This window comes from Cynoglossus semilaevis, chromosome 12 (assembly GCF_000523025.1).
Source record: "Cynoglossus semilaevis isolate Cse_v1.0 chromosome 12, Cse_v1.0, whole genome shotgun sequence".
In the NCBI taxonomy this organism is placed as follows: Eukaryota; Metazoa; Chordata; class Actinopteri; order Pleuronectiformes; family Cynoglossidae; genus Cynoglossus; species Cynoglossus semilaevis.
In genome coordinates this window covers 13,741,176-13,767,192 of record NC_024318.1, presented here as the reverse complement: position 1 = coordinate 13,767,192, position 26,017 = coordinate 13,741,176, and the positions used below count along the sequence as shown (strand labels likewise).

Here is a 26,017-nt window from a genome sequence, read left to right as displayed (position 1 = left end):
CGAACATACAGCCCCTGGTTATTTTAACAGCATAAAAAGACTCAGTGAATACGGTTTGAATATTCAACCTCCTTCGGCCACAGCGTCCACCTCCAGTCCATTGTACATTCACACGCAGACTGAGAACTGATCAAAGACAGGAGAGTGATGAGGCTAGAAAAACTGGATTTACATTTTAATGATTATCTGTACGTTCAGTCATTGGGTGTTAGAAAAGGATTTATTCCAAAGTATTGTTTCAAAACTTCCACCTTGGGAAAAGCTGGGTTTAAAATCAAGACTGTTTCCTCAACATCAAAGTAGCAATCCATGGGGATTAGATATTTGTTGTTAATTTCAACACACTGTAGCTTATGGGCTAATGTCTTGTTCACACCTTTAATACAAAAATGTGTGAAAAGCAGCTAGGGAAAAGAAAATATAATCTCCTAATGTGCAGGGGTAAAGGGCGGCTGCAAGGACTGGTCTGAAAATAACTAAGTGAACTGTCAATCATCAAAGAAAAGCTTTTTATAAAGATGGAAGAAATGTTACTAAAAATGATAAGAAAATAAGGACATGGCCCAGATTTCTGGATAACACCTTATAAGGAAACAGTATTTTGGCATATATGTAAGGATGCCAAACCTATTACGTTACGTACACCACAACCTTTAGATCAATGACCAAGCAGCAAGTCAAAGTCTGTAACCTGGGTAGGTGAACTGCTCAGCCAATTCTCTCATATGAAAAATAAAGGGTCATTGCTTAAAATCGTTGAGCTGTTGAAAAGTGTTTAACCGTATTTTAAGCGTTTGTCTTTCCTTTTGTGCAGGATCCTGCAGGATATTGAGAATCCTCAGGTGGCCTTATGTAACAAGGGAGACCCTCACTATCGCAGCTCCCCCAGTAACCAGTCCTCCTCCAGTGATCCAGGACCCTGTGGCAGCAGCAGCACCTGGTCCCAGCAGCCTGGATATGATGGGTATGTAACTATGACTACGTTACTTTAAAAACACCTTGGAAATAGTCCATTCCAGGTGATGTGGTTTTCCAGCGATGAGTGCATCCACAGCCATTACCCACACTGTTTTAGAGATCTTTTAGCACTTTTGTAAATTGGCAGCAATTTTCCTGCATAGAATGAGCGAATCGTCAAAGCACTTTGTGTCAGTTGTTACTCAGTTCTGCGGGAAGACTCACTAGTGCAACGCTGATGTAAGCTGTCATTGTTTAATCATCCGGTGTGTTTATTTAAAATGTCAAAAGAGAAGAAAATACTAAAAAATTAGTCTTGTGTTTTATAATATAAACCTTTTTGTACACATCTATATTAAGGCCTACAGTCATTATGTTATATTTAATATATGATTTCTATGATTTGAATTTAAAATCTTTTGTTGTCTCCTGTACACATCTATATTAAGGCCTACAGCCATTATGTTATATTTAATATATGATATGCATTTTTCTATGATTTGAATTTAAAATCTTTTTATCTTTTTTTTAAGAGATGAAACTAAAACCTCATTATATGATGTGATAATAAGGATGATTATTTTTGATGCCAGTTAAACACACAAGACCGTTACTGTATTTGACAGTTGTTACTGCACAAGCTGCAACATCTGACAGGTTTGAATCTTGAACATGAGAAGAATCCATCAGAGACCAGTGTCTGTTGGTGAGTGGTTAGGCACCATGACAGGAGGCTTAGCTCCACACGGCTGATCTCCTGTCAAAAGGCCTCAAATTTGCACTGAACTCATAGGAATCACTGTGGCCCGTCAGAGCTGCAATGATGCAGAACAACACACACACACACACACACACTGGCCCATTAATTTCCTCTAAGAGCACTTGTTGAAAGAGATGACAAGTCATGGTCTCTGTGCATTAACACATAAAAAAACAAGCTCTTAAGACTTTAGTTCTTCTATAATTTTTATATACATTTTAGAAATTTGCTCATATAATCTTTGGTTAATTGCTTTATGACTTTGTTTAAGCCTTTAAGTAGACTACAGACCTCTTTCTATGTGCAAAACAATGTGAGACCATATTCTTTTTGTCTTCCTGCAGGTGTCCCTCGCCTATTCTTCACGAGCGTGCAGGAGATATGCAGAGTACAGATGTAGAGATCCACAGGGAGCCCACACTGGAGAGGACCAGATCTGCAGGTAATTCTGATTCCTAATAGGGTTTTTTACATTTTAGATCTATAATTATCACATATGACACTTTTATTTGGTACATAGATGGCATGGAGTGAGGTGACTTTGTTCGTACATCCACACCTGTTTGCCAAATCTGGGTCAAAAGCTGGCCACAGCATTGGTTTATGTCAGCAAAAAGTTTTCTTAAAAACAGAACCGATCCAAACAACGTTGGTGTTTTCTGGTGACATCCAGGTCACACACTGCCAGTGGCACCGAGTATGTGCCAGAAAGAGCTGACACTTATTTCAGGATATCGGGCCACATCTGCTGTTGTACTTGTGAACCACTTGGTGCTCACAGAAACATAGTCTAGGGCAGGGGTCTGTAACCTTCAACAGGAAAGGAGCCATTATCTTTGAACTACCAAATAAAATTCACAAAACACATATTCCAATCATTCAAACCGTGGCAGTTGTGGTGCATTGTTTAACCTGTTGTACTACAGAAGTACTACAGTGTATATTTCAACCTGCAGGCAACGATCAATTCCAACACTAAAGAGTTAATTTTTTACACCTCGCTGACTTCATCACCTACAGTGAGCTGAAGTAAAAACTATACATTATTCAGGAGGGCAATTTCAAGCTGAACAAATATAAAATTGTTTAAAGCTTAGTTTTTGTGTTGTGATTTGGGGTCCTATCTATTTATACAACCGTTAGATTTGGTGATTCAGCCATTTTAGCTTTTTTCCCTACTAAAGAGCTACATTTGACCAAGAAGCCACAGGCTGCAGACCCCTGGTCTAGAGTCTGGCGTACCTCAGTTCCAGAGGTGGATCACTATTGCATACTATCTGGAATCATTTGCACTTGTTTCATGTGGTGTGTGTGTGGTTCTGTTCATACCTGTTACTTTCCTTTTACTAACCCGGTTACTTTTTATTATTTGCACAGAGGCCAAATGGCACATCCCGTCCACCAAGATCCTCAATCCTCTGAAGCAAAGAGAAGGAGGAAAGGACTCACCCAACAAGCTGTCCAGGGTAAATATGTGACCTACTTTCACCACAGCTTGACAGAAGATGCCCACATGGCATGTTAATGGAAGTGTGTCCAAATTTGTTGTCAGCCCACTATGAAGGGCATGACGTTGAAAGTTTAATGCAGCCTCTCCGGGCTCTACGTTTGTGTTGTTTCTGAAGGGGGGGGGGGGGGGGGGGTGTCTCCCGCTTCTAACTAAACTCTTCACCCCCACCCCTCGCTATGAAGGGCATGACGTTGAAAGTTTAATGCAGCCTCTCCGGGCTCTACGTTTGTGTTGTTTCTGAAGGGGGGGGGGGTTGCTTAGCGCTGGACTTTCAAATCTGCCTCACCCCACAGTGTTGTTTAAATCAGTGCAGCTGTCATTGTTTATGAAATTTACATCAGTCAGCATTTCAGTTGGAGTCTTCCGCCTCCTATCCTCCCCTCTTACAGCTCATTACACTTATCCATCCCCTCTTATCAGCTGGATAACAGGTGTGTCGTCTGAGCACCGTTTGTACTCGTGTCACACTTTTCTGGGACACATTTACCTAGAAGGATAAATATATTGTTTCAATCACTAATCTTCCCCCGTTCTCCGTCTCTCCCTCGATCTCCTTCATTGTTTTCAGGCCATGTCGTGTCTCTGTTTGGCAGCACATAAACCTAAGTAGTTTTTTTTATAGTGCTCTCAGCGAGAATTGCATTAAATTAAGGGCAGAGGTTAAAAATTCAAACTGCTCTCATAATGTACTGAGTTTGTTTTTTTCTTTTTTTCAAAATTAGAGATGTTGTTTTTTGATGTGACATGATTCACGTCGACTGCATAATTTAGCCGTGTTAAGCATAGCACAATGAACATAAAACAAACATGACAGGTCAAAGACTTGAGGTCAGAGTTTCTATAATTAAACAACACTTTTAAGCCACTCCACCCCAAGTTTTTTGTGAGGCTGTTTGGATGAAAAGAAGGTCAACAATGCACTTGCATTGCTTTTCTTTTAGAATCTTAAGCGACATAAAATTAATGTTGAATGTAGCATCTTTAACACAGCTTGTGTTAATGGGTTTTTTTTATTACTCACTTTTATTACAGCGCTGCTCTTGATCATGCTGTGATGATCAAATGTGTCCTCTTTCTTTTCATTAGTTCCAGAATGTTTTAAGAACATTTTTCAGGTTAAATGTGAGTGCAAAGGAGATATGAAGTGTTCATTATTGAGATGCAGCTCTTTTCAAACTAAAATGAGTGGAAGCACAAAAGGCAGCTTGACGGTACTGTTGTCGAGTGGCCAGAGAGCCAAGCTTCAATTTAGGCATCAGGGCTGGTGAATTACCGAACAAGAGCTACTGTCTGGTCGTTTTGTTTCTATTATGTTTAGACAAGATAATCATTGTTGTCTTGGTTTTAAAAGTTCTGAAACTCAAGTGTATAATCTTTTATTCACTGTCAAATTGAACGAGTCACAGAAGAAAGATACAATTCAGTGTAGCTGTGGGCCAAAAATGTTTTATAAGTTGTTAATCCACTGAACTCCCACTCCCAGTTTTGTAACACTTGGGTAAACAGGCTGTAATGATTATCTTCAGATCTTCAGCTGCTGTGTGGTCCTCTAATTCACTCTACATCTCTGTTTATGTTGCAGACTGGAGACAAAAACTCAAGCCATTCAAGTAGCAACACCTTGTCCAGCAATGCCTCCAGTAACAGCGATGACAAACACTTTGGTTCTGGAGACCTGATGGACCCAGAGATGCTGGGCCTAACGTATATCAAAGGGGCATCTACAGACAGTGGCATTGACACTAATCCCTGCATGGCCCCCGGGGCAAGAGTGCTGTTGCAGGGCAGGATGGGAGAACAGGGAAACCCTTGGGTGTCAGAGCAGCATGAGGACAGGGCATCAGAAGAGGATCATGGGAAGCTGTACTTACCACAGGGATACGCTTCTGCCATTTTATCCAGTCGTGGGACAGAGGGCAGCATCGGAGACCTGAGCGAGATTTCATCCCATTCAAGGTACTGAGTAAAAACTGCTGTATTTATTTCTTTGTCCAGTTGTGTCGCTTCCTTTCGTCAAAATGTTTTTGCAAGTAATTCTTTAAGTTTTTGGTTCAAACCTGAACCAACACACGTCATAGGGTAGTATACATCCATGCCCTGTGATGTCAGGGTGTGTCTCGGCCTCAACTGATGACGGCTGGGATTGGCACCAACCCCCTCTGCACCATGTAAAGGATTAGGTTATAGCATATCTGATTATTTAGCATTTCTATGGCAACTGTGACTTGATTGTAAATCAGAGACAACACCATTTGCCTACATGCAACTGCACCACATACATCTGTTAAACTTCTATAGAGAAAAATGGCAAAGAAAAAGAGTAGTTTTTGGTTGTTAGCTCACCTTTTCAGTTCGCCCTTGCGCCCTCACTTCAGTCTGACAGTGTGACTCATGCAGCTGCACTGACGCTGGTGGGGTAAAACTGCTGCCAGGCTGCAGCATCACAGGGGTTCATCAAGTCCTAGTCACCAGACTGTGGCCCATCAGGCATGAAGAAACCGTGTCAGAAAGCATTGGCCCTGATGCCACTCACAGCCCGTATACTATAAATGAATAAAAATTGGTATCAATGTGTTTGTGCGGCACGCTCTTTTGTTTTTAGAATTTGTTTCTGATCATTGAGCTGTGTGGAAGGAGTCAAAGCTGTTTATTCCAAGATACTTGTTCAAACCTTCACCAGGAAGTCATATAAAAAGTAGCGAACCATTAAGAGGTTGTTTGGTTCAACTGTGTCATTATTATTTTTTTGGCCAGCATATTTGCTGAAGTTGTTGTTGGTGATTATTAACAGTAACTAGATGGGAAATGTCACCTGTTAATAGAAGCATTGAAATGAATTGAATACTTTAGTACTTTAAAATGCCCTGACCCTTAAATCCACTTTGTCAGTTGATATTTGACTAAAAAAAGGAAAGGTCAATGTTCAGGAAGAGCAGTCACATGATAGTGATTCATATTCCAATGTAGGTTGAAAGTGCACTAAGTGGAATGTGCTGGTAAATGGAGGGAATGTGACTGTGCCGCAGTCAACCCCGTTAGAAAATCATTTTTAATTAAAAACATTCATCAACATGGGAGCTCTTATTTTTCCTTTAGCATTTTTCATCTTTCATTTATATTCATTGTTTGTGCTTTCTCAGTTTATTCTTGCATCATTTTTTCCATTCATTCATACCTTTGAGTTACATTTTCTTTTTTTTTCTTTTTTTTTTCTTTTTTTTTTCTTTTTTTCTTTTACTGTTTGATCAGTGGCTCACATCACTCTGGCAGTCCGCTCGCACGTGGGGCCAGATACCACATATCAGCTGACTCCTCCAAGGTGTACACCATTCCTCAGAACAGCAGTTCAGGGTCAGACTCACGACAGGGGTCCATCTCAGAGGCCTGTGGACAGACAAAGCCTGAACCTGAACTGTCCGTGAACGTGAAGCCCTCTGACGATGATGATGAACATGAGGAAGCCCAGGGCATTGAGGGCCCTCCTGACATTTCAGGGTGTGGGTGAGTGTGACTGTGTGTGAGCAAAAATGTTTTGAACAATTCACCTACAAACTAACAGGATGGGAAATACATGCAAACGGTAAAGTTTGAGGTCTATGGAGAGAGCTGTGTGTACTGTATATCCTGGTTCTGATTTAACCCTTCACTTTAGTACAACTGTGTTTGCTCAAAGGTAAGTGGTTTTCTTGTTAGCATTCTCCCAAGACAAGTTTTGAGGCTGTTGTTAGCATGTCTCTGCTGTCTGTTTGTCTTAGCTGTCACATGTTGTATTATTGTTTTTAAATCTTAACAAAAGATATCCTCATGATGTGAGCACTACAAGGTTTTAAAAAATTGCTAAAACGTTAAAATGACCTAGCAAATGCGGGCTAACCTAATATGGCTGAATGGAATGGAATGGTGTGGAGGAAGCACAATTTCCTTCGTTTTTTTAATGATAGTAACAGAGATGACAACCATCCAAGCCCCATAGTAAAAACCATTGCTCCGGGTGTGTCTGTGCTCAGTGAGCTGCAGGCTTATAGCTTGGATTTTAATTCTATTAATCCTTCTTTTGAGGGATGAGTCAGTTTGACATTGTGAAATCAGCCTTAAATGCAGACAGTAGACTCTTCTGTCTTCTTCTGTCTGAAACTGTCATTTCCCTTTTCCCAAAATTAGATATGATTTCTCAGCGGAGTACAATTAACAACAGAGTAAGTGAAACATTGGCTAAGAAAACTTATCAGCTGAAACTAAAGCAGGATAGGCGGTTGATAACAGTAGGTCACTTGAGGCTGAGTTAAGGTTAGAGGTCAGGCATTAACTTGTTTTGGTGAGCTTTTAGTTTGGCTGGCTTCAACCCCACAAAAACAGAGCTGGATCTGGTTTGGTTTCAGTTCCAGTTTAGCGTCATCATGAAAAGCTGGATGACGTACTTTTAATCACACAACAAGGTCACCAGCACATTCTCTTCTTCTGTTGAGTCATTTCCTCCAGACTCACAACTGCATGCATCACACCGACTCCAGTGCAGGTTACCCCCCCACACCCCCCACTCCACCCTTCTACTGTCTGCGTAAAGCAACCTTGATTGAAGGCGACAGCCACAAAATAAATAAGCTCAATGAAGCTGCTGACATAATACACTTGGCACATGTCACTTGTGGTTATTGATTGTTCCCATGAAGCTGCGTCCCCAGGGACTGCCATGTTGATGCTCTAACAGATCAGCATCTCTGCTGCTGTGGAGCAGAGCAACACCAGAACCACATTCAGCCCAAAGAGAGCAGCCAAAGACTACTGCAGAAATACAGGAAAGGGCTGTGAAATTTACTAGTGAAGACCAACTGAATGTGTTTTCTGATTACAGTATACACTTTATTATACCATGCTTTGATTTGTGTTTGTGTGTGAGTGTTGTTGTACAGTATTAGGGTGCTCCTGGCATTTGGTAGGAATGAAAAATCGTTTTGCCCCGGAAGGAACCTTGTTTCCTCCTCCAGTGTAATCTTATTGGGGCCTTGAAATTTGCCACTTAAGTGCTGTGTGATTGATTGCTCACGCTGAAGTCGTCTTCTGCCAACTTATGAAAAAGCTCTGTAATTCAGTTATCTTCCCCATTGTTTGTTTATATATTCCTACTGTTTTATTTCATCTTACATAACACTGCCTCATGATGAATGTTCCGATGATTCTCACAGATATTGTTCTAACATAATGAAGCTTCTTTACCCCCTTTGAAATAGTTTTCCTCAACTCTAATGCTGGTTGTTACACACGATGTGTTAAAAAATGCTTCTGTTTCTTTCTCTCCATTTTGTTCTTTACCTGTCCCAGAGGAGCAGAGAGTTTGTTAGCCTTCCTCCTCAAAATGCTATCTGAGCATTCAAGGTACAGAGTCAGTCTCAGTCACCCCAGTGGCCCCAATTTGACCCTGCCTACCCTTCACACTCCTCCCATATCCCAGACCACCACCCCATTCTTCTCTAATATGCCGACCCTGTCATTTGGCACATGCTGAGAGTGGAAGGTAACCAGCTGTGGATCAGTGGCTGTGACATTTCTGCTGCATTTCCCATAAGTCCCTACTGCTTTATACAGTATTGTACCTTTGTCTTCCATAAGCTACTGATCATACAGTTCATTATACTACGTACCCTTGTTTATTTGGATTCTGGACCGTACCACAACATTACCACCTCTCTGTCAGGCTTTAGTCATCAACCACAGCTGAAATCACAGGTCAAAAATATTCTCTACTCATGTGGGTAGGATCCTCTCTCCATGACTCCATTAAACATTATTGTTCGAAAACCACCAATGACCCATTACTGTATATGCATTATATAGCTTCAACCAGTTCCATATGTTTATTATTAAAATATACATTATATAACATTTCCATTTCCTTGATCAGTCCGTGAAGTCCTTCAAAGCCAAAAGTCAGATAAATGCATTTTCAAAACCACAGAATTAAGATATCTTTTAATATCCACAAACCAGAATATCCCCTTTGTTATAATAGAGGAATAAATTAACCAGAATAAACTCATATTTAGAAAGCTAATATCCAGTAATTAGTTTGTTTTTTATGCAAAAAAAAACCCCTCATTATTAGCTGCAGCACAAATCCTGGAGAAGGAATAAATTACATTTTAAAGGTCATGTCCTCAACAATGTCTCCATCTTCCCTTAACGACAGATTGATCTTGTAAGAACAAATTGTACAAGAGCTAAATCAAGAACAGAAGGGGTTTTAGTTTTGAATAAATAGAGTTGGGTAAATTGTACTCAGCTGGGAGAACAGAGCAATTGTCATTAAAGCAAAGATCTCATGGATCAGTCAAAATACATCTGGCCAACCTATCTTTGTATTTATGGCTTGGTTACCATGGTGCCAAAGGCTTAAAGCAGGGAAATTCTCAACAGCGGTGTCTCTTGGTTACCATCACAGCCAGACTGTCCCATCATCTCGCCATCCACTGTGTCCCTGTGGACATCTAGCACCCTGTCAACAGCACTCAGTGTGTCACACTCACAGCCGGCTCACTAAAAGCACAGGTTTTACAGCCACACGACTTGAGCAGCCAGGTCAACCTTACTGCACTGTCATGTTCCTGGATGTGTCCTCTTCCATGCATTTTTCTCCTTCCTCTCTTCCACTGTGCGTGGCAGAAAGAAATTGTCGAAATGTGTTTTTCTCCTTGGCCTCCTCTCCCACCCTGTTACCTCGGGGTCACTTTACTCACGCTGAAGTGAAAGGCACACAATGTTGGCACACTTCCCCTGAACACCTTTGTCCTTAAGTGACGCTGTATCTAAATAGCTAAAGTCACCTTTCAGTCCAGGCTGCATTGCACAGTGCCTCTGTTACCAGGTTGAATGTTGTGACTCCACTGATGCACTACGCTCTTCTGTGCCCTCTGTGTTGTCCACAGGCAGCTGTATGCACAGGAGGCCGCCTGTCGGCCCCAGGTTGCTGAGCGTGAAGGAAAATCACTGCAGAGACTCTCCAAAGAAGAATACCTTAAACTAATGCTGTCTGACAGCCTTCCAAGAGAGGACAGATGTCGGAAGGTAAATGCTCTCTAAATCTCGGTTTGAAGTATTTGAAGTTGTTTTTACAATTATTTTACAAACAGTAGTTTCAACTACAAGGTCAGAAACAGGTGAGACCAGACTTTGCTGACAGGCCACTGAACTCATCCTTAACTCTACAACATCCAAAACTACATCCTATAGTTGTCAGACTGTGCCTGAGCTGCACTATTCCGTTAAATTCTATCTGCAAATTATAACCCACCCATGTTATTGAGTCATTGATGATGCTGACTCCTCAAGACTCAAGACTAATTGCAGCTTTAGTTCCTTCTGTAGTCCTACATTCTCCAACCTCTATCCATCATCTACGAGGAGGAGACCCTGGAGACATACAGATGGACTATTTTTGGATTTTTCTGCTAATGCTCACTGTCCCCTGGGGATATCGTTGGCTCTTGTCCATGACTTGATGCAGCTCAGTGCACTGATTAGTTTGTCTTGCTGTCATGCATTCAGCTCACAGTATATGAAATGTGGTGTTTAAAAGAAAATCAGAGGTTTTCAGTCTAAAATGGAAGCAGGTGTTTCAGGCTTCAATTGTGATTTTCTTCTTTTATTTGGCTCTTTGTTGCTTCACACAGAGCAGGAAGGCAGAGTAACAAGCTCAAAAGTGCAGAGAGCTGCCTGTTGGATTCAAAGCCTTGTATGATTTTTGATGTAATCCCATTCTCCCTTCTGTGGCTGTGCAATAACACAGTGTGTGGAAAAGCAATTGGACTGAGATATTCATGAATAAGGGCGAAGTGCCAGGCACTGTGGCCATTAACACATCTGATACCATGATCCCAGACTGTTCTTTACTGGGAGCAGCCTTGGTTGTGCTGCACATTTTCAACCATCAGCTGGCAGGCAGAGGAATCAAATTACAGTAAGGACAGTGTTGGAGACGTCATCAATTTATCTCTGATTTAATAGAAGCTGACATGCTTAATTTCTCAAGTAATTTAACAAAGTATATGGAGAATGTTATTGTGAGTTGCATTTCAGTTCTCAGCCAGTTCTGTTGTGGGTAAACAGGTGCAGAGACATTTGTGTTGCCAGCTGTGTTGTCCACAGGGACACCTCTCCATAGACAGGCAGACTATTGTTTTTTTGACACTAAGGAAAGGCCACTCACTGCTTTTTCTCCCACAGAAATTGGTGTTTGAACCTCCTGTGGGAGAGAAAGGGGTATTTGAAAGGGTGGTCGTCCAAAACATCCTCCTGAGCCGGCACGTCAAAGACGGTTGTTGTCTTTGTTCAATGTAGGCAGTTGGTGGTGGTGGTGGTGGGGAGTCATAGAAACAAGGAAAAATCTCAGCGAATGTGTTTCTGCTGCCTGTACTGATAAGAGTGTTGTAGCTGTGTGCAGAGTAATTGCATCAGGTAGACTCTGTTGCCAACTGAGTTGCATTAAAACTACTCAGTTCATAATCTAGGTTTGATTCATATTTTGTGTCTGATGTGCACTGCAGGTTGTGTTAACCTGTGCCAAGACGTGTTCAGAGAGCTTTTTTTAAACACTAGATATAAATTCATGCTCCTGGAAAAACATTAAGCCCTATTTCAAAAGCTTTCATTTATCATGGCTGCTTTTAGGGGAGCTCTAAATCAGCTATTTTTGCTTTGCATAGGGGAGCTATCCAGCTCTAAGCTGTTTTGATGAGAACCACGGGGTCTAATCTTGTAAAGTTGAGTGGGAAAACGGGCAGTGAGAGAAAACTATGTTGTGGAGTATGGAGTTTATATACGCTCTTCTGCGCAGTTTACACACACACACACACGCACACACACACACACACACACATATATATATATATATATTTATATGTATATATCCTTTTTTCATGCTTACGGTTGAGTTATGTTCTCACTGTGGGTTTACGCGTCAGTGAACTGGAGATGGCTGGGTGTTGGCCTGTGGTGATACCACACTTACGTTGGTTACTGCTGGGAAGCCAAAGGCAGATATTTTCCCATCTGGCCAACTGCCCCGCATATCATTAGTGGCTACTTTTGATGTAACTCCAGCAATATTTATTTAAGCTAAACGGACAATGATAGCTGGGCCTGCTGTTTGTGGTTCTGTGTGTTTAAGCGAGACATCCTCTGTCAGAACTGAAGCCACACTCAGGAAACTTGAGTATCTCTGCAGGCTGACCACTGTTTTTGGGAGACATCTGTCTGAAAGCTGCTTACTTTGAATGTGTTGCCACTTTTTATGTGTTTTTTTTTTAATTATTTTAATTAATTTACATTAGGCTAGGTTCTTAGCTTTTTTTGAGAAATGATTACATGGTTACACAAAAGTATATTAGGTATAACATTTGCACCAGTTTATGCTTTTGTAATTTTTGTAGAAGTTTACTGGCATTTTCCTGTCTGTTAACATCCTGCTTCTGTGGGCAATTGATGTAAAGTGTTAATTTGCATGCATGGGATTAGGATCTCCAGGTGTGTTACACAAATGCTTTAGCTGTTTCATTACCTCGATTACATTAACCATATCATACCTTCCATGTTTTTCAATGGTATTTAGCCCTATTTTGTAAAATCCTCAATTTTTTGACAATCACCAATATCTATGCCCTTGATAATTCCCTGCCTATATAAACTTTAATTTAATTAATTCTTCAGTTCTTTGTAGCACTCATTATTGTAGTTTATTTTTGTAGTTTGCCGTCTAAGCAGGTAAAATTTGTGCCCATTTATGTGAAGGCTTTTTTTTTTTGGACAAAAAAAATTCTACTTAATATTGCAAACTGGGTCATCTCCGTAAAAAGTGGGTCCTTGTATAAAAAGTTTTTGTAGCCAGTGTGTGAAAGTGTCTCTACCAGTCTTAGTGCTTCCATTGTTTGACTGCCTCATATACGTCTCCAGCCTGTCCCTGAGCACATTTACAAGATTCCCCTCCATCTTGTATGATGGCAGCTACACTAAAGGTTGGCTGCATTCCCCAGTCTGTCTCATTAAGAGCAGGAGTTATGTTTACATGGATTTGGACTTGTATATATAGCTAGTCAATATCACCTTTCTCCACTCAGTGACCTCTGCCACCATCTCTGTAGTCCCCGTCCTCCTGGTTCCCCACTCCCCAGCTGTACTCAGTCCATCTGCATTTTCCGGAGAGCATAGACTGTAATTAATTCCTGACACTGATCTTGCCAACTGGCCACTTGTATGAACCTGCTGTGTGGCAGAAAGGCAGGAAAGGTGCTAATAGGGCCTGGTCAATGGGGGTTTGGAGGTCATCCAGTTCTTTTTCATTGTTGTGACCATCTCTTCACAGATTCTATTTGTTTTTTTGTTTTATTTTAGGTATCAGTGATGGGCAGTTTGTCACCCAGACGGTCCCTTTACCGGACACTGTCAGACGAGAGTGTGTGCAGTAACAGGAAGGGCTCTTCATATACCAGCTCACATAGCTCCATGCTGGAACATGCCATGCCTAATGATATCCTGTTCAGCACCACTCCACCTTACCACAGCACGCTGCCTCCTCGCATGGTCCACAACCAGGGAGCATCCAACCTGAGAAGTAAGTGCAAACAATAATAAAAACAAATCTCTGAAGAGGAGCTGCTGCTGCGTCTCCTTCCCTGCATGTTGTTCTTGGATTATCAGCCTTCTCCTCTGGCACTAGAGCCAGGATATAGATACTTGTGTGAAGAGCCACTTGTGTCATAAATATGATGAGCAGGAGCACAGCTGGTGAACGCTCTTCAATAAAGCCAACTAATTTGAACTTGGTGAAGAAGTGTGCACCTAGAAAGGACCCCGCTGTGCCGTCTGCATTAAGCAGACACCTGTCACTGCTGGCTACTGTTGCCCTGTCCACTGGTGTCCCTCCCCTGGCTGAATGTGGGTTGGCAGTGACAAGTGTGATGTGTCCTGCCTGTGCAGTTGCAGGTCTTTGAGATCTCTGATGTGAAAATGCCTGTTTATCCATGAAGGGGGGCTCAGGGGTGGGAGTTTGGAGAGGGAGGGTTCACACTATCTGTCATTCATAACGTTTCACTCAATCATCCGTCACCACCTGCCTCGCTTCTCTTTTCCTCATGTCTCATTACCATATTTTTTCCTCACCCACAACACCAGTTGGAAAATGGCTTTTGGAAAGATGTTTCTCTCTTGAGCCTCGTCTGTCAGTCACACTGATGGATTTCTGATGGTTGTAAAACTCACTTGAACACACTGGCCTAAACTGGAACAGCCCAGTTTTGTAAACAGCACTTTACTTGACCTTTGAGACGCCCGATGAATTGGAATATGAGCACGAGAGTCACCCTAAGCTCTGTCTGTCGGTTTCCTGCTTCTCAACTCCTACTTTTTTAACCCCTCGTCTAAAGAGCTGGGAGCTTGGTTATTGCATTCCGTGTCTTTTAGGGCAGAGGGGTGATGGGAAAGGAGCCACTGATGGAGACATCAAAAAATTCAGTTAGACAAGTCATTTATTGCCTCTCAGACAAGTGCCTTGTGTGGTCTATGTGCAAAGGGTTGCACAAAGCTGTCATGCTGTTTCCATAAAAGAGGTGAAAACTGCTCAGTGAAACTGTTGACAGCCTTAAGGCAGTTCTCAGGGCTTCCAGACTTTGGGTGGACAGAGGTTAACGGCTGATTGGCCATAAAACGTGTGGCCAGATTTGGTCATTAAAAAAAGCTAAAGACCAACTGTAACACTAAGGGCTAAAATTAATTGTCGTTCAATTGGAATACATTACCACACATTTATATAGCAGATGCCGTTGTCCAATCTGTAATGTGATTAAATGCTAGGCAGTCACTTCTACACCAACTACTACATCACCTTTCAGCTTTTCTATCGTGCTGTTAATTACAAAGAGAAATAATAAAACCAAAATGATATTTGGCCAAAATAATATAAAATACATGCTAAAAATTAAAAAGCCAAATCATAGCTAAGGTTAAAAGACCTCCACCAAGATAGTTAACCAAATTAAAGAAAAATATTTACAAGTAACAGATTGAATTGGAGTCATTTAAAAAAAAAATTGAGGGATAATTGTCACAATGCCATGAAACAACTCAAAGTACCACTATTGGCCCCAGGGCCAGATTTTGAATCTCCCAGGAATATAAATAACAGGAATGACTTGTTCAAGACCTTTGCCCTTCCTCTATAAACTTCTCCATCCCCCAAACTTTCTTACTTGATCCAAACCGATCAGTCCTCAAACCCAGGCCAGGCCCTGACACTGATCGGAGTGCCTGCCTGTCTCTGCAGATGAATTTTGGTTTTCTGACGGCTCGTTGGCGGACAGGTCCAAGTTCAGCGACCCGGGCCTCATGCCCCTCCCAGACACTGCCTCAGGCCTGGACTGGTCCCACCTGGTTGATGCAGCCCGAGCCTTTGAAGGTAACTGTTCTGGCTGAAGCTGCGGGCACCTTGTGCAACCTTCCCACTCCTCCCCAAACTGTCCTAGTTGCTTAGCACTTCCATGTCTGTGTGTGCGTAGGATAGAGCTCTCTGGCTTGCATGTGTAGGTTTGTGTGCGCTGCGTGTTTGTTTCTTCCAGTGTCTCTTAAGTGCTGCGGGGAGGTGACTTTTGGGAATCCTTCTGCTTTTTACGCCCTTGCTTTGAGCCCTGTTGTTATTCCCATCATGCATTGTAACATTAAAACAAGAGGCATCGTTGTTTTGGCACAGAAACTGAGTCAATACTCTGAACACAAATATAAGAATGTTACCACTCAGGGAGAACTCAGAAAGCAGTGTCTTGTACTGTTAAGCTCTTGGGCTACGGGTGTTAGGGTAATTTTAGGTCTTTTTTGTTTTGTTTTGGGGTCTTTTTTTATACAATAAATTTGAACACTTATTGCAAGGGTATTTTTGGCTTTGGACATTAAGGTTCTTGCTGTCATGACACTTATAGCGACTGTTTTTTTAACATGACAGTGTTTTAGAGTGCTCACTACTTCAAGTGAGGCTGACACGAGCGAAAGTGTTAAAAAAACTCTCAACATCTTTTCATCGTTAAAAGCTTACCACTCCATGATCAGCATCATCACATTATTTATTTATTAATTTTCTAGTCAAGCTTTCGTTCCTTATTTTTGGACCACTCTCATGCCTGTGTATTTCACCATCAGTCACAAAAACTATGCCACTGGTGTCTTTCCACTTGAACTCAGCCTGACCCTGAAGAGCAGTGAGCAGGCACCATCGCACGTTACCATTTATTTATCATAATTAATGAACTCTGCCATTTCGCCTCTGATACGTTCCCAGCTGCAGAGCCTGCAGCATGATATTTAAAAAGAGTGGAATTAGAAAGGATGATGCAGAGCTTGACTGGCAGCAATAAGGCACTCGTCACGTCAACCTTGCTGGACCTGAGGAGGAGCTGTGTAAACTGGAGCCATGTTGCTGAGCAGAAAGTGGCTCCGGGCTGCCTTTGTACAATGTATATTTAACCATCTGTGTTTACAGCCAGAAGAGAAAGAGCTTGGCAGACATGTGAAGCACTTTTTTTGCATTCACCACCTTGGCCTTCTGTGTCCTGTGAGACTTTTCATATTCATGATGCAGACAGGCAGCTTGGTTGATCCTTTAACACCCACTGTAACTCTCTCTCTGTGTGTGTGTGTGTGTGTGTGTGTGTGTGTGTGTTGCCTTTGGAAAACAATTAAAACCTACAGCATGTAAAAAAAGAAACCTTAATCACTGCCCTAATGACTACAGCTAGTATGTCAGCTAAAACAATTCAATACTCACATGTAATAAAGTACCTGAGTGACTGTTTAAGCTGTTTCCATAGCCATGATCTGAAGGGATTTCAACTTGTTTTTTCCCCATTTTTAATGTATTTGTCTACTGAACCGTAGGAACTAATATGTCACAGAAAAGACGAGCCGTTTGCCAGCTTCAGTCACAGCCCATCTGAAGTCTTTAATCTTTCTGATGCAGCCCCTGGATATAATGAAAATGTTTATTCATGTGTAAATCAAAGCTTGTCTCCCAGTGCGGCCTCACCTAAGCAACCAACTCTGGGGTGCATCCTCTTTAGCCTTCAAGTGGATTAGCTTTCATTTGGGGGCCAAATTAATGGGAGGGTTTCCTTAATCTCCCCCATGAATATGAAGATCCTGCTATCTTTAGTCTCAGACCAACAGATTCTAAAGAAAAGAGCATTACGCCTCCAAACTAAACAGTCTCTAAGCACCAATTGAGGGTTTTCCGTGGGGCTTTGAGTGAGCTTAAAGGCCTGATATGGTAAAAAGAGCATGACTAGTGCCTTCCAGCTCCCTGGGATTCAAACCATTACAAGCCAAACAGCTGTCAGAGAACATTCAGAGGCCCGAGGGAGTAGGGGAATGGCCCAGGGTTATACCTAGCTGACAAGCTTTACCACGTACTTTCTTATTGTCTGAGCGTTGCATGGGAAAACTGCTTTTAAAAGAGTCAATTCATTCATGCAGCACAAAGATGAATCAGCCCATCCGGTCAGGAACGCTTGCATTCATGTGTGTCGTTCTATTCTAGTTGCATGTTGTCTTTAGGAAATGGATTTTAAGGCAGTTTCCTGCTTTTGACGTGAGGAGCAGCTTCTGACTCTCTCACACGCTGTTCTGTCTCCAGATCAGCGCGTGGCTTCTTTTTGCACCATGACGGACATGCAGCGGGCCGAGGCTCTGCAGATCTCCAGAGAGCTGACCAGACGAGTGGCGGAGGCGGAGGGAGCTGCACTGGAAGCAGAGTAGGCTTTACAGACACACACACACACACACACACAGACACACAAGCACAAATGCTTTAAGATCAAGTGAATAATTGACTCTTCAAGCCCCGCTTCCGAATTGTCGGTGTCCAATCAGGGCTCAGCAACCACACCTCGGCACAGCCAGCTTGTCAAAAAAATGTATCCACATGATGAGGCAGTGTGCATGAAATTCTACCAAGAGTGATTCTCTGCTGGAGCTGAGGTGGTGTTGTAGCTCCTGTCATTACTGAATCAAACCTGTCAAACACATAGTAAATCTGTGTTTGTTTGTGTATTGTTAGTGTATAAACAATGAGATTCATTTGACTTATATTCTTCTATCTTTAGATTTATATGAAGAGCCACTTGTTTTTCATCATAACTGATACCGTGTCGTCATGATCTTTGCAAATTTCCCATCAGAATCTCATATTTTCTGATAGAGCCTGTTGTTTTGAGATAAAAAAAAAAGACTTTGACTTTAAACAGTGACTCACTCTCTACCTTACAGCAGCTCTGCGTCCTCACTAACTGGCAAAGTCAACCAGCTGGAGGTGATCCTCAGGCAGCTGCAGCTGGACCTCAGAAAGGTACGTCCACAAACAAAAATGTATAGTCATGAATATTTTGGTGCTGATAATGTTCACGTGACTGGGATCACTGAGGAGAAGTAGATAAGAACTCAACCTCCGTTCAAGGGCCAGTGTTTGGTTCCCATCCACTGTACTCCGTCCTCCGTCCTAATGTTCTCCACAGCTACGTCAGCACACACTGTGTCACACAGCTGAGAGAATAAGACGCTGAGTAAGAGGTGCCCCGAGGTCTGTGTAATATGAACTCATCCACTTAATTCAATATCCTGCTTCCTCTCCTCATTGTGTCCCGGCCCAGTTTCCCCACCTCCCCTAACGTGTTTAAAATAAGAGAGGAAATGTGCTTTTATCAGAACAGAGAAAAGCCCGTCCTGTCATGGTAATGCATTGGTTTTCAGGCAGTTCCGACGAAAGATGGTTTTTCTATAATAGCGGCATCTTTTCTTTCTTTTTTTACTTAATGTCCTGGTGTTGATGGTTTGTGTGTTTTGTTCTTGTTATCGTCTTCAGGAGAAAGAGGACAAGGCCATGTTGCAGGAGGAGGTGCAACACCTGAGGCAGGACAACATGCGGCTGCAGGAGGAGAGCCAGACGGCAGCAGCTCAGCTCAGGAAGTTCACAGAGTGGTTCTTTCACAGCATCGATAAGAAACCTTAAAAAAACAGAGGAGCTGCAGAACAACAGCCAGAGATGAAAGACGGCCTCGGCTTCTACTGGACATCCACCGCACTGCAACTATGGCTCCTAAAAGATCTGAAGGCAACAAACTGAGGAGCGAGCCGCCTGTCCTCAACCAGGGTGCTGTTGTGTTGTGATCACTGAGAGTGAACAGTGGTGTCCAACATAGACCTGCCTGTCCTAGTCATTTGAAAATCTGTAAATGTCAAGCTCATCCAAAGGTATAAAACAATGGTCTGCAACCTGTGGCTCCGTAACCCCTTGGCTTTGGTTCCATGTAGGATTTAGGATTTTTTTTTACCAAATTTACTGCTTTTCCATCAAAAAGAAACATTGACTGAAACTGAAATCAAGTTTGAACAAATTTTACTTTTTGCAGCTGGATGCTACTAGAACAACATACTGTTACTGCCCTCTTCTACCTGAGCCAGTTGTGAAATGTTCACAGCAATGCAGGAAAAAGGAGCAATGTTGACATGTGTGACATCGAGGGAATTGGCATGCTGCGTTATTTCCTGTGAGAAAAACAAAAACAAACTGTTTCATTTATGTAATTCAGTATAATTATTAAACCTGACTAAAGTATTTTAAACACCGTACAATGCCCTGTCAACATTATAAAAGCTGAACTGCCTGTTCAGATCTTGATCAATTCTAGTTTTTTTTATGTTAAAGGTTGCAGACCCTTGATGTCGGAGCTTTAAGGAGTTTTAAGCTGAGGACACACTACAAGATTTTTACCGCCCTAACTACTATCTCTGTTTAGCCTTACAAATAATGTCATCTGTGATCCCTTTGTCAGATAAGTTCTAGTTCTGTTTCAGTCGTAGCTCCTGCTGTCATTGTGTACTACACTGTCATTGTGTGTACTCCAGGTCGTGTAGTGTGTCCCCAGCTTTGAATCCTAACTTTTATTCGGCTCAAAATATAATTTCCATGACAAACAGTTCCTCACTGTTGCAGAGTTTTGGATTGTTGGAACCCTGCTCATTCAACACTCACAGTTGTGTCTCGTGTTGCCCGTCAGTGGTAATGATATTTTGAGCATTTTGAACTAGTACAGTCACTTGGTCTGTGATGGACGTCATTTTCTTCTTTTCCTACTGAGAGCAAACTTTGAGAACAAACAACAACAGTATCAACTGTCGACAGCAGGATTTCATCTTCGACACAAACCAACTCCGACCCCCTGGGAAATATGGACTTTTCTTTAAACGCCTCAGATTGCGAGACTGCCGTGCAGCTGTGTGTGGAGTTTGGACGCTTTGATCTGAACGTCAGCCTGGAGATGCTGCTCTGTTTGACAGCCTAGAGCTGACTTCTTTATTAACAGTCTCTCCACACTGGCATTAAAAAAAGAAAAAAGAAAAAGAAAAACTCTTATGGAAATATCCTCACGTCTGAGCTGAGCAGCCCCGCCCGGGTCCCTGAGATCTTCTTACAGTAGTGGAATGTAAAGCTCATTTACTGTAGTCAACATATAATCTACCTACATATGTCACGTCAGTCTACTGAACTGTATCCTCAGCTGTACTGTACCATAACCGCACACAACGTCAAACAGCTGTTTCTGCGGCCAGCTTTCATAAACACAGTGAAGTAAGGAGGGGGGGGACACAAGGTGGAGGGAGGCCGGGGTGAGGAATGTACTGGACATGATGAAGTGATACTTACTGTCTCCCCGCACCACGAGGAGTCCACACGTGTAGGTCTGGTGGAGTACCATCGAGGGAACCATGAATGTAGCTCAACTCAAGATCCCTTATTTTTCCTTTTTTCTCCGGAGTCCCTCAACAGTCACTCAAGTTTCAAGGTTTTTGATGTTCTGTGGGGGCCATTTTGTTTTCCTCTCTGAATTAATTCCACGTCTTTCTTTTCCCTGTGTCGTATTGTAGGGTCACATGGCAGTGGTTTTGATGTTTCAAGGTGCTTTCGTTGTCCCTACAAACTCGTTCTTTGTCAGTAGTTTCTCATTCACTGTCACAATGTCCTAGCAATAACAAAGTGGTAGTTACAAAACTGTGTTAAAAAGAAAAAAATAAGTTAGCACAAAGGTGACGAGTTCCTGCGGAGAGGAAGTTGTATTTGACATGTATTTATAAAACAGGAAGAGACTGTGCCTAAAACTCTCAGTTGTATATGGATTGTTGAACTTTGCTTTTGGTTGTTTTTATAAACACAAGCCTTGTCTGTGGCTCACTGATGTAGACGTGTGTGTGTGGAAGGTGTGTGTGTGTGTGTGTGCCCGTCTGTCTGCGCAGATGTGTGTGGATGTGTGTCTGTTGGGGGGGGGGTCGTTTCACAGCGAATTGTGTTCTTATGCAGTGGTTTGTATAGCATTAGAGCAGACGCCAGTGAACCCCACGTCGATGCCAAATGTGTTTATTTCTGTACATATCTGCCACAGAAGTGTCTTGTATTTAACACCATTATTTAAGCTTATTTAACCTAAAGTTGTTTATTTTATTAAAGTTATTTGTTCCGGAGGTTCTTTTCTGCACTAAGGAGAGATAAAAAGCTCTGTATGTTGTAAAGTGTGTAGCTTGCCAGGGCAAAAGAATATATATATTTAAATATATAACTGATGATTTTTGAAGATTCCAACATTTGGATGCTGCTAGAATACAATTTGCTGGTTTGTATGCTTTTAAATCTTCTCTCTCTGTCGGCCGTCTCATCGCCAGTGGGACGCCGGTTGCTTTTGTGTTGTTTTCGTTTCGATTTTTTAAATAAATGTAGATGTAAAAAATATATTTATATTTCTTATCTGAGTCTTTTATTCTATTTAAATTTCTACAGAAGTCTCATTCAAATAGGTTTTAACAGCTATGCTAATCATTCACTGACCGGCTGTGTTTACATATGAGTTCAGATGTTACTTTTAAACATTTCTGCTCTGAATAGAAACCAGTAAATAAAAACCACGTAAAAAATTATAGAAAAAAACATTTTGCAAGCTTCAAACTGTTTAAACAGAAAGGGGAGTAAAGTCAAGTATTTGGTCAAATACTTCTCATGTATTTACTCTGTCAGAGATCAGGAGAAACATGGGACATTTATTTAGACTGAATACCTGGAGTAAAACTCACAAATTATGCTTTTTGTGGGACAACCTTTTATTATTCTCATGTCAAATCAAGTTGTTTCAATGGACTTCTGTAACACGCCTCAGAATACAAAGTCAACTACAAAGATGGAGAAAAAAAAATCAGAGCATCATGTAATCAAACACTGAACATTGGAAAATGACAAACAGGTGAAATTCCAAGACTGGGTCTCAGTCACAAAGAGTAAGAATCTGTCCTTCGGCATTTGTTTTCATCAAATATTTATCTCCAGTAACCTAACAAAGGGTTGTCGTGTGAAAGAAAACATTTCTTACGTGAAAACAGTTCTGAAGGCCAGTGTGAAATGCAGCGTGAATGCATCTATTTGAGCTGACTCAGCTGTTTTTGTTTGACGTTTATATAGATGCACAGAGCTGCACAGGAACAACAAGAGACCGTTTCCATTTATTGTCGTCATTTACAAAGAGTGAAACATAACGGTCAAGTAATGCACGCTGAAAATGTACAGACCACTGGTGCGCTCTGCACGTCTTCATTTACAAATGAGTTGGAAACTGCTGATGTAGGAGAAATGAAAAATGCATCAAGATTGGAAAACTGCAGATGTGTGAGTGTAGAAAACAACCAAATCGACAAGATTAAGCTTGTGTGTGTGAGCACGCTGTGTTCGTGTCCTCATAAGTCAACCGATACCTGCTGTCCACGCACAGGCGAGGAAACAAGGAGACAACTTTGAAAACTGCATTTGTCAAGTTCCTGCGAGAGGACACCAAGATTTTCCAGTCTTCTTCTGCCTGTGTTTTGTAAACAGCAGGTGTGTCAAGATTTTCCAGCGGGAACATGAAACCCTAATGTGTTTGTGACTTGATTCCCTGAGAGTTGGTCTGCTTTAAATAAATGACAGATGTTTGTTTCACCTCAGGGACGCTGGAGAACTTGTTGAATAATTAATCATAAGTCTTTCTGGGCGTGGGGAGGAACAACAATTAAATTTGCTACTTTCTGCTTAAACCTCAAACCCAGCTGCTGGAGTGCACTCCAATCTATCACGTCCTCCTGGGGATGCCGGCTGAGCAGGTGCAATGAATTGTGGGTAGAACTGTTCTGACAGTGTCCTTCTTGAAATACAAAAAAAAACATTTTTTAAATGTATTTTTCCCCTTCTCTGTCAGGTATCAGTTTGTTTGAAGCAGGGCGGCCTGTGTTTTTGGTGCCAGATTTGTAAAAAAATACCTGAGGGCAGATCCGCTTCTTCTCTGATACTTGAGACCATAATTAAGTGGCACACAAACGCCCTGCACTCAGCTGCTTTATTTAGCACATAACAAATGCTTTTGTTGAATTTGTAATGGTGTTATATTCTGCCCACCCAGTTTCAGCGAGAGTTTGCCACACCAAAAGGATAAAAAGAAATTTAGCACAAATAGATTCTGACTGGCTAAAATGTAGTAATAATTTAAACACCAAAATGTTATTGGAAACCCATAACAAAAATGAAAATAATAAATAAATACAAAACGTTCTGTCAAGATGTCACTAAACATCGCAAGAAAAAACAAGCAGAATTAAAGCTAACCAGAAATATTGCAAAACTACTTAAAATGTTATCCACGGAGAAGCTAAAGTTAGCACATCATTTATTCATTATGAATAAATGATATAGAACATTACTCAACATTTCAATATAATAATTATTCTTGCAGTAGCTCACATATTTCAGTTTTACTCCGTGATAGTGACGTGTTTCAAGAAATGATTCACCCAGGACTTACACATGTCCAGGTGCCAGACCTGACTCCAGGCCTGGACCTTGGATGTGTGTGTCTAGCGCCTTGAAATCCCAGTTTCCTGTCAAACCTGATGAGAGCTGACGGTGTGTCACAAGGTGAAGGAATAGAAGTTGTTTAAGAAAATGAGAAAAGCGTCCCCTTCGACAGGCCACTCCATAAATGACCTTCAGATTTTTTGCTTCGACCTCTGTTCTCGCTGCAACCTCCTTCCTTCAGTACTCTACATCACCTCTACACTCTTGTGTGTGTGTGTGTGTGTGTGTGTGTGTGTGTGTGTGATGCGGTGCTGTTTTGTGTCTGGCCAACAACAGCAGCAGCAGATGAGACAGTTAATCAGTGCCAGGACAGCAGATTGAAGCACAAACTGGCACAGAAGTAAAACTTGTGTGTGTGTGTGTGTGTGTGGTGCGGTGGTGTTTTGTGTCTGGCCAACAACAGCAGCAGCAGATGAGACAGTTAATCAGTGCCAGGACAGCAGATTGAAGCACAAACTGGCGCAGAAGTAAAACTTGTGTGTGTGTGTGTGTGTGGTGCGGTGGTGTTTTGTGTCTGGCCAACCACAGCAGCAGCAGATGAGACAGTTAATCACTGTGAGGACAGAGGATTGAAACACAAACTGTCACAGAAATAAAACTTGTGTGTGTGTGTGTGTGTTAGGGGGTGCTGTTTTGTGTCTGGCCAACAACAGCAGCAGCAGATGAGACAGTTAATCAGTGCCAGGACAGCAGATTGAAGCACAAACTGGCGCAGAAGTAAAACTTGTGTGTGTGTGTGTGTGTGATGCGTTGCTGTTTTGTGTCTGGCCAACCACAGCAGCAGCAGATGAGACAGTTAATCAGTGCCAGGACAGCAGATTGAAGCACAAACTGGCGCAGAAGTAAAACTTGTGTGTGTGTGTGTGTGTTAGGGGGTGCTGTTTTGTGTCTGGCCAACAACAGCAGCAGCAGATGAGACAGTTAATCAGTGCCAGGACAGCAGATTGAAGCACAAACTGGCGCAGAAGTAAAACTTGTGTGTGTGTGTGTGTGTGTGATGGGGTGCTGTTTTATGTCTGGCCAACAACAGCAGCAGCCGATGAGACAGTTAATCAGTGCCAGGACAGCAGATTGAAGCACAAACTGGCACAGAAGTAAAACTTGTGTGTGTGTGTGTGTGTTAGGGGGTGCTGTTTTGTGTCTGGCCAACCACAGCAGCAGCAGATGAGACAGTTAATCACTGTGAGGACAGAGGATTGAAACACAAACTGTCACAGAAATAAAACTTGTGTGTGTGTGTGTGTGTTAGGGGGTGCTGTTTTGTGTCTGGCCAACCACAGCAGCAGCAGATGAGACAGTTAATCAGTGCCAGGACAGCAGATTGAAGCACACACTCGCACAGAAGTAAAACTTGTGTGTGTGTGTGTGTGTTTCAGATGGAAACTAGCTTCTGTGCTCTGGGCTGTTAAGACCAGGATCAGTCCAACCAGTGACTGAGGAGTGGAGAGGTGCCAACGGCTTTGGCATGACTGGAATCTGGACGAGATCCCGTGTCGTGGACGGAGGAGCGGTCAGCAGCGGCAGGAGGTAACGTTGGGACAAAAGCTGCAACAGAGACACATGTGGGACAAACACTGAACTATAGTGAGTTAGAAGAGGGTTGGATGTGAGCTTAAGAAAAATGAAGAACGTGTCACATGAACCACTGATTTATTATCATGACTGAGAGGGCTCCAATACATATATTTATTATTATATTGCAGTGTATATATTGTTTTCAGACAGTTAATTTTGAACAGTACAAATATATTCCTGTTGAAGAGTGTGCTATACAGGGGCCCGTTGTCTTTTCCTGGCATTCCTTACAGGGCCCTGGCCTGTCGGGGGGGGTTTTAATGTAGGT

General features: G+C 42.1%; 1 protein-coding gene across 3 annotated transcripts in view; it reads left to right on the top strand.

Annotated features, from left to right (window-relative positions):
* LOC103387633 (signal-induced proliferation-associated 1-like protein 2) overlaps nucleotides 1-22,032 on the top strand; it is a 49,739-nt gene extending 27,707 nt beyond the window's left edge. The window contains exons 10-20 of one of the 3 annotated variants that reach the window (XM_017037086.2): nucleotides 815-964; nucleotides 2,062-2,159; nucleotides 3,095-3,183; nucleotides 4,810-5,183; nucleotides 6,477-6,728; nucleotides 10,148-10,286; nucleotides 13,608-13,827; nucleotides 15,535-15,666; nucleotides 17,890-18,007; nucleotides 18,525-18,600; nucleotides 19,114-22,032. In XM_017037086.2, the coding sequence (XP_016892575.1) occupies nucleotides 815-964; nucleotides 2,062-2,159; nucleotides 3,095-3,183; nucleotides 4,810-5,183; nucleotides 6,477-6,728; nucleotides 10,148-10,286; nucleotides 13,608-13,827; nucleotides 15,535-15,666; nucleotides 17,890-18,007; nucleotides 18,525-18,600; nucleotides 19,114-19,260 (1,795 nt within the window). In that variant the 3' untranslated portion in view covers nucleotides 19,261-22,032. Of the gene's footprint in view, nucleotides 1-814; nucleotides 965-2,061; nucleotides 2,160-3,094; nucleotides 3,184-4,809; nucleotides 5,184-6,476; nucleotides 6,729-10,147; nucleotides 10,287-13,607; nucleotides 13,828-15,534; nucleotides 15,667-17,889; nucleotides 18,008-18,521; nucleotides 18,601-19,113 lie in introns of all 3 variants that reach the window. The other 2 variants (XM_025061054.1, XM_017037087.2) reach the window with 2 other exon arrangements.
* Nucleotides 22,033-26,017: the final 3,985 nt, after the last annotated feature.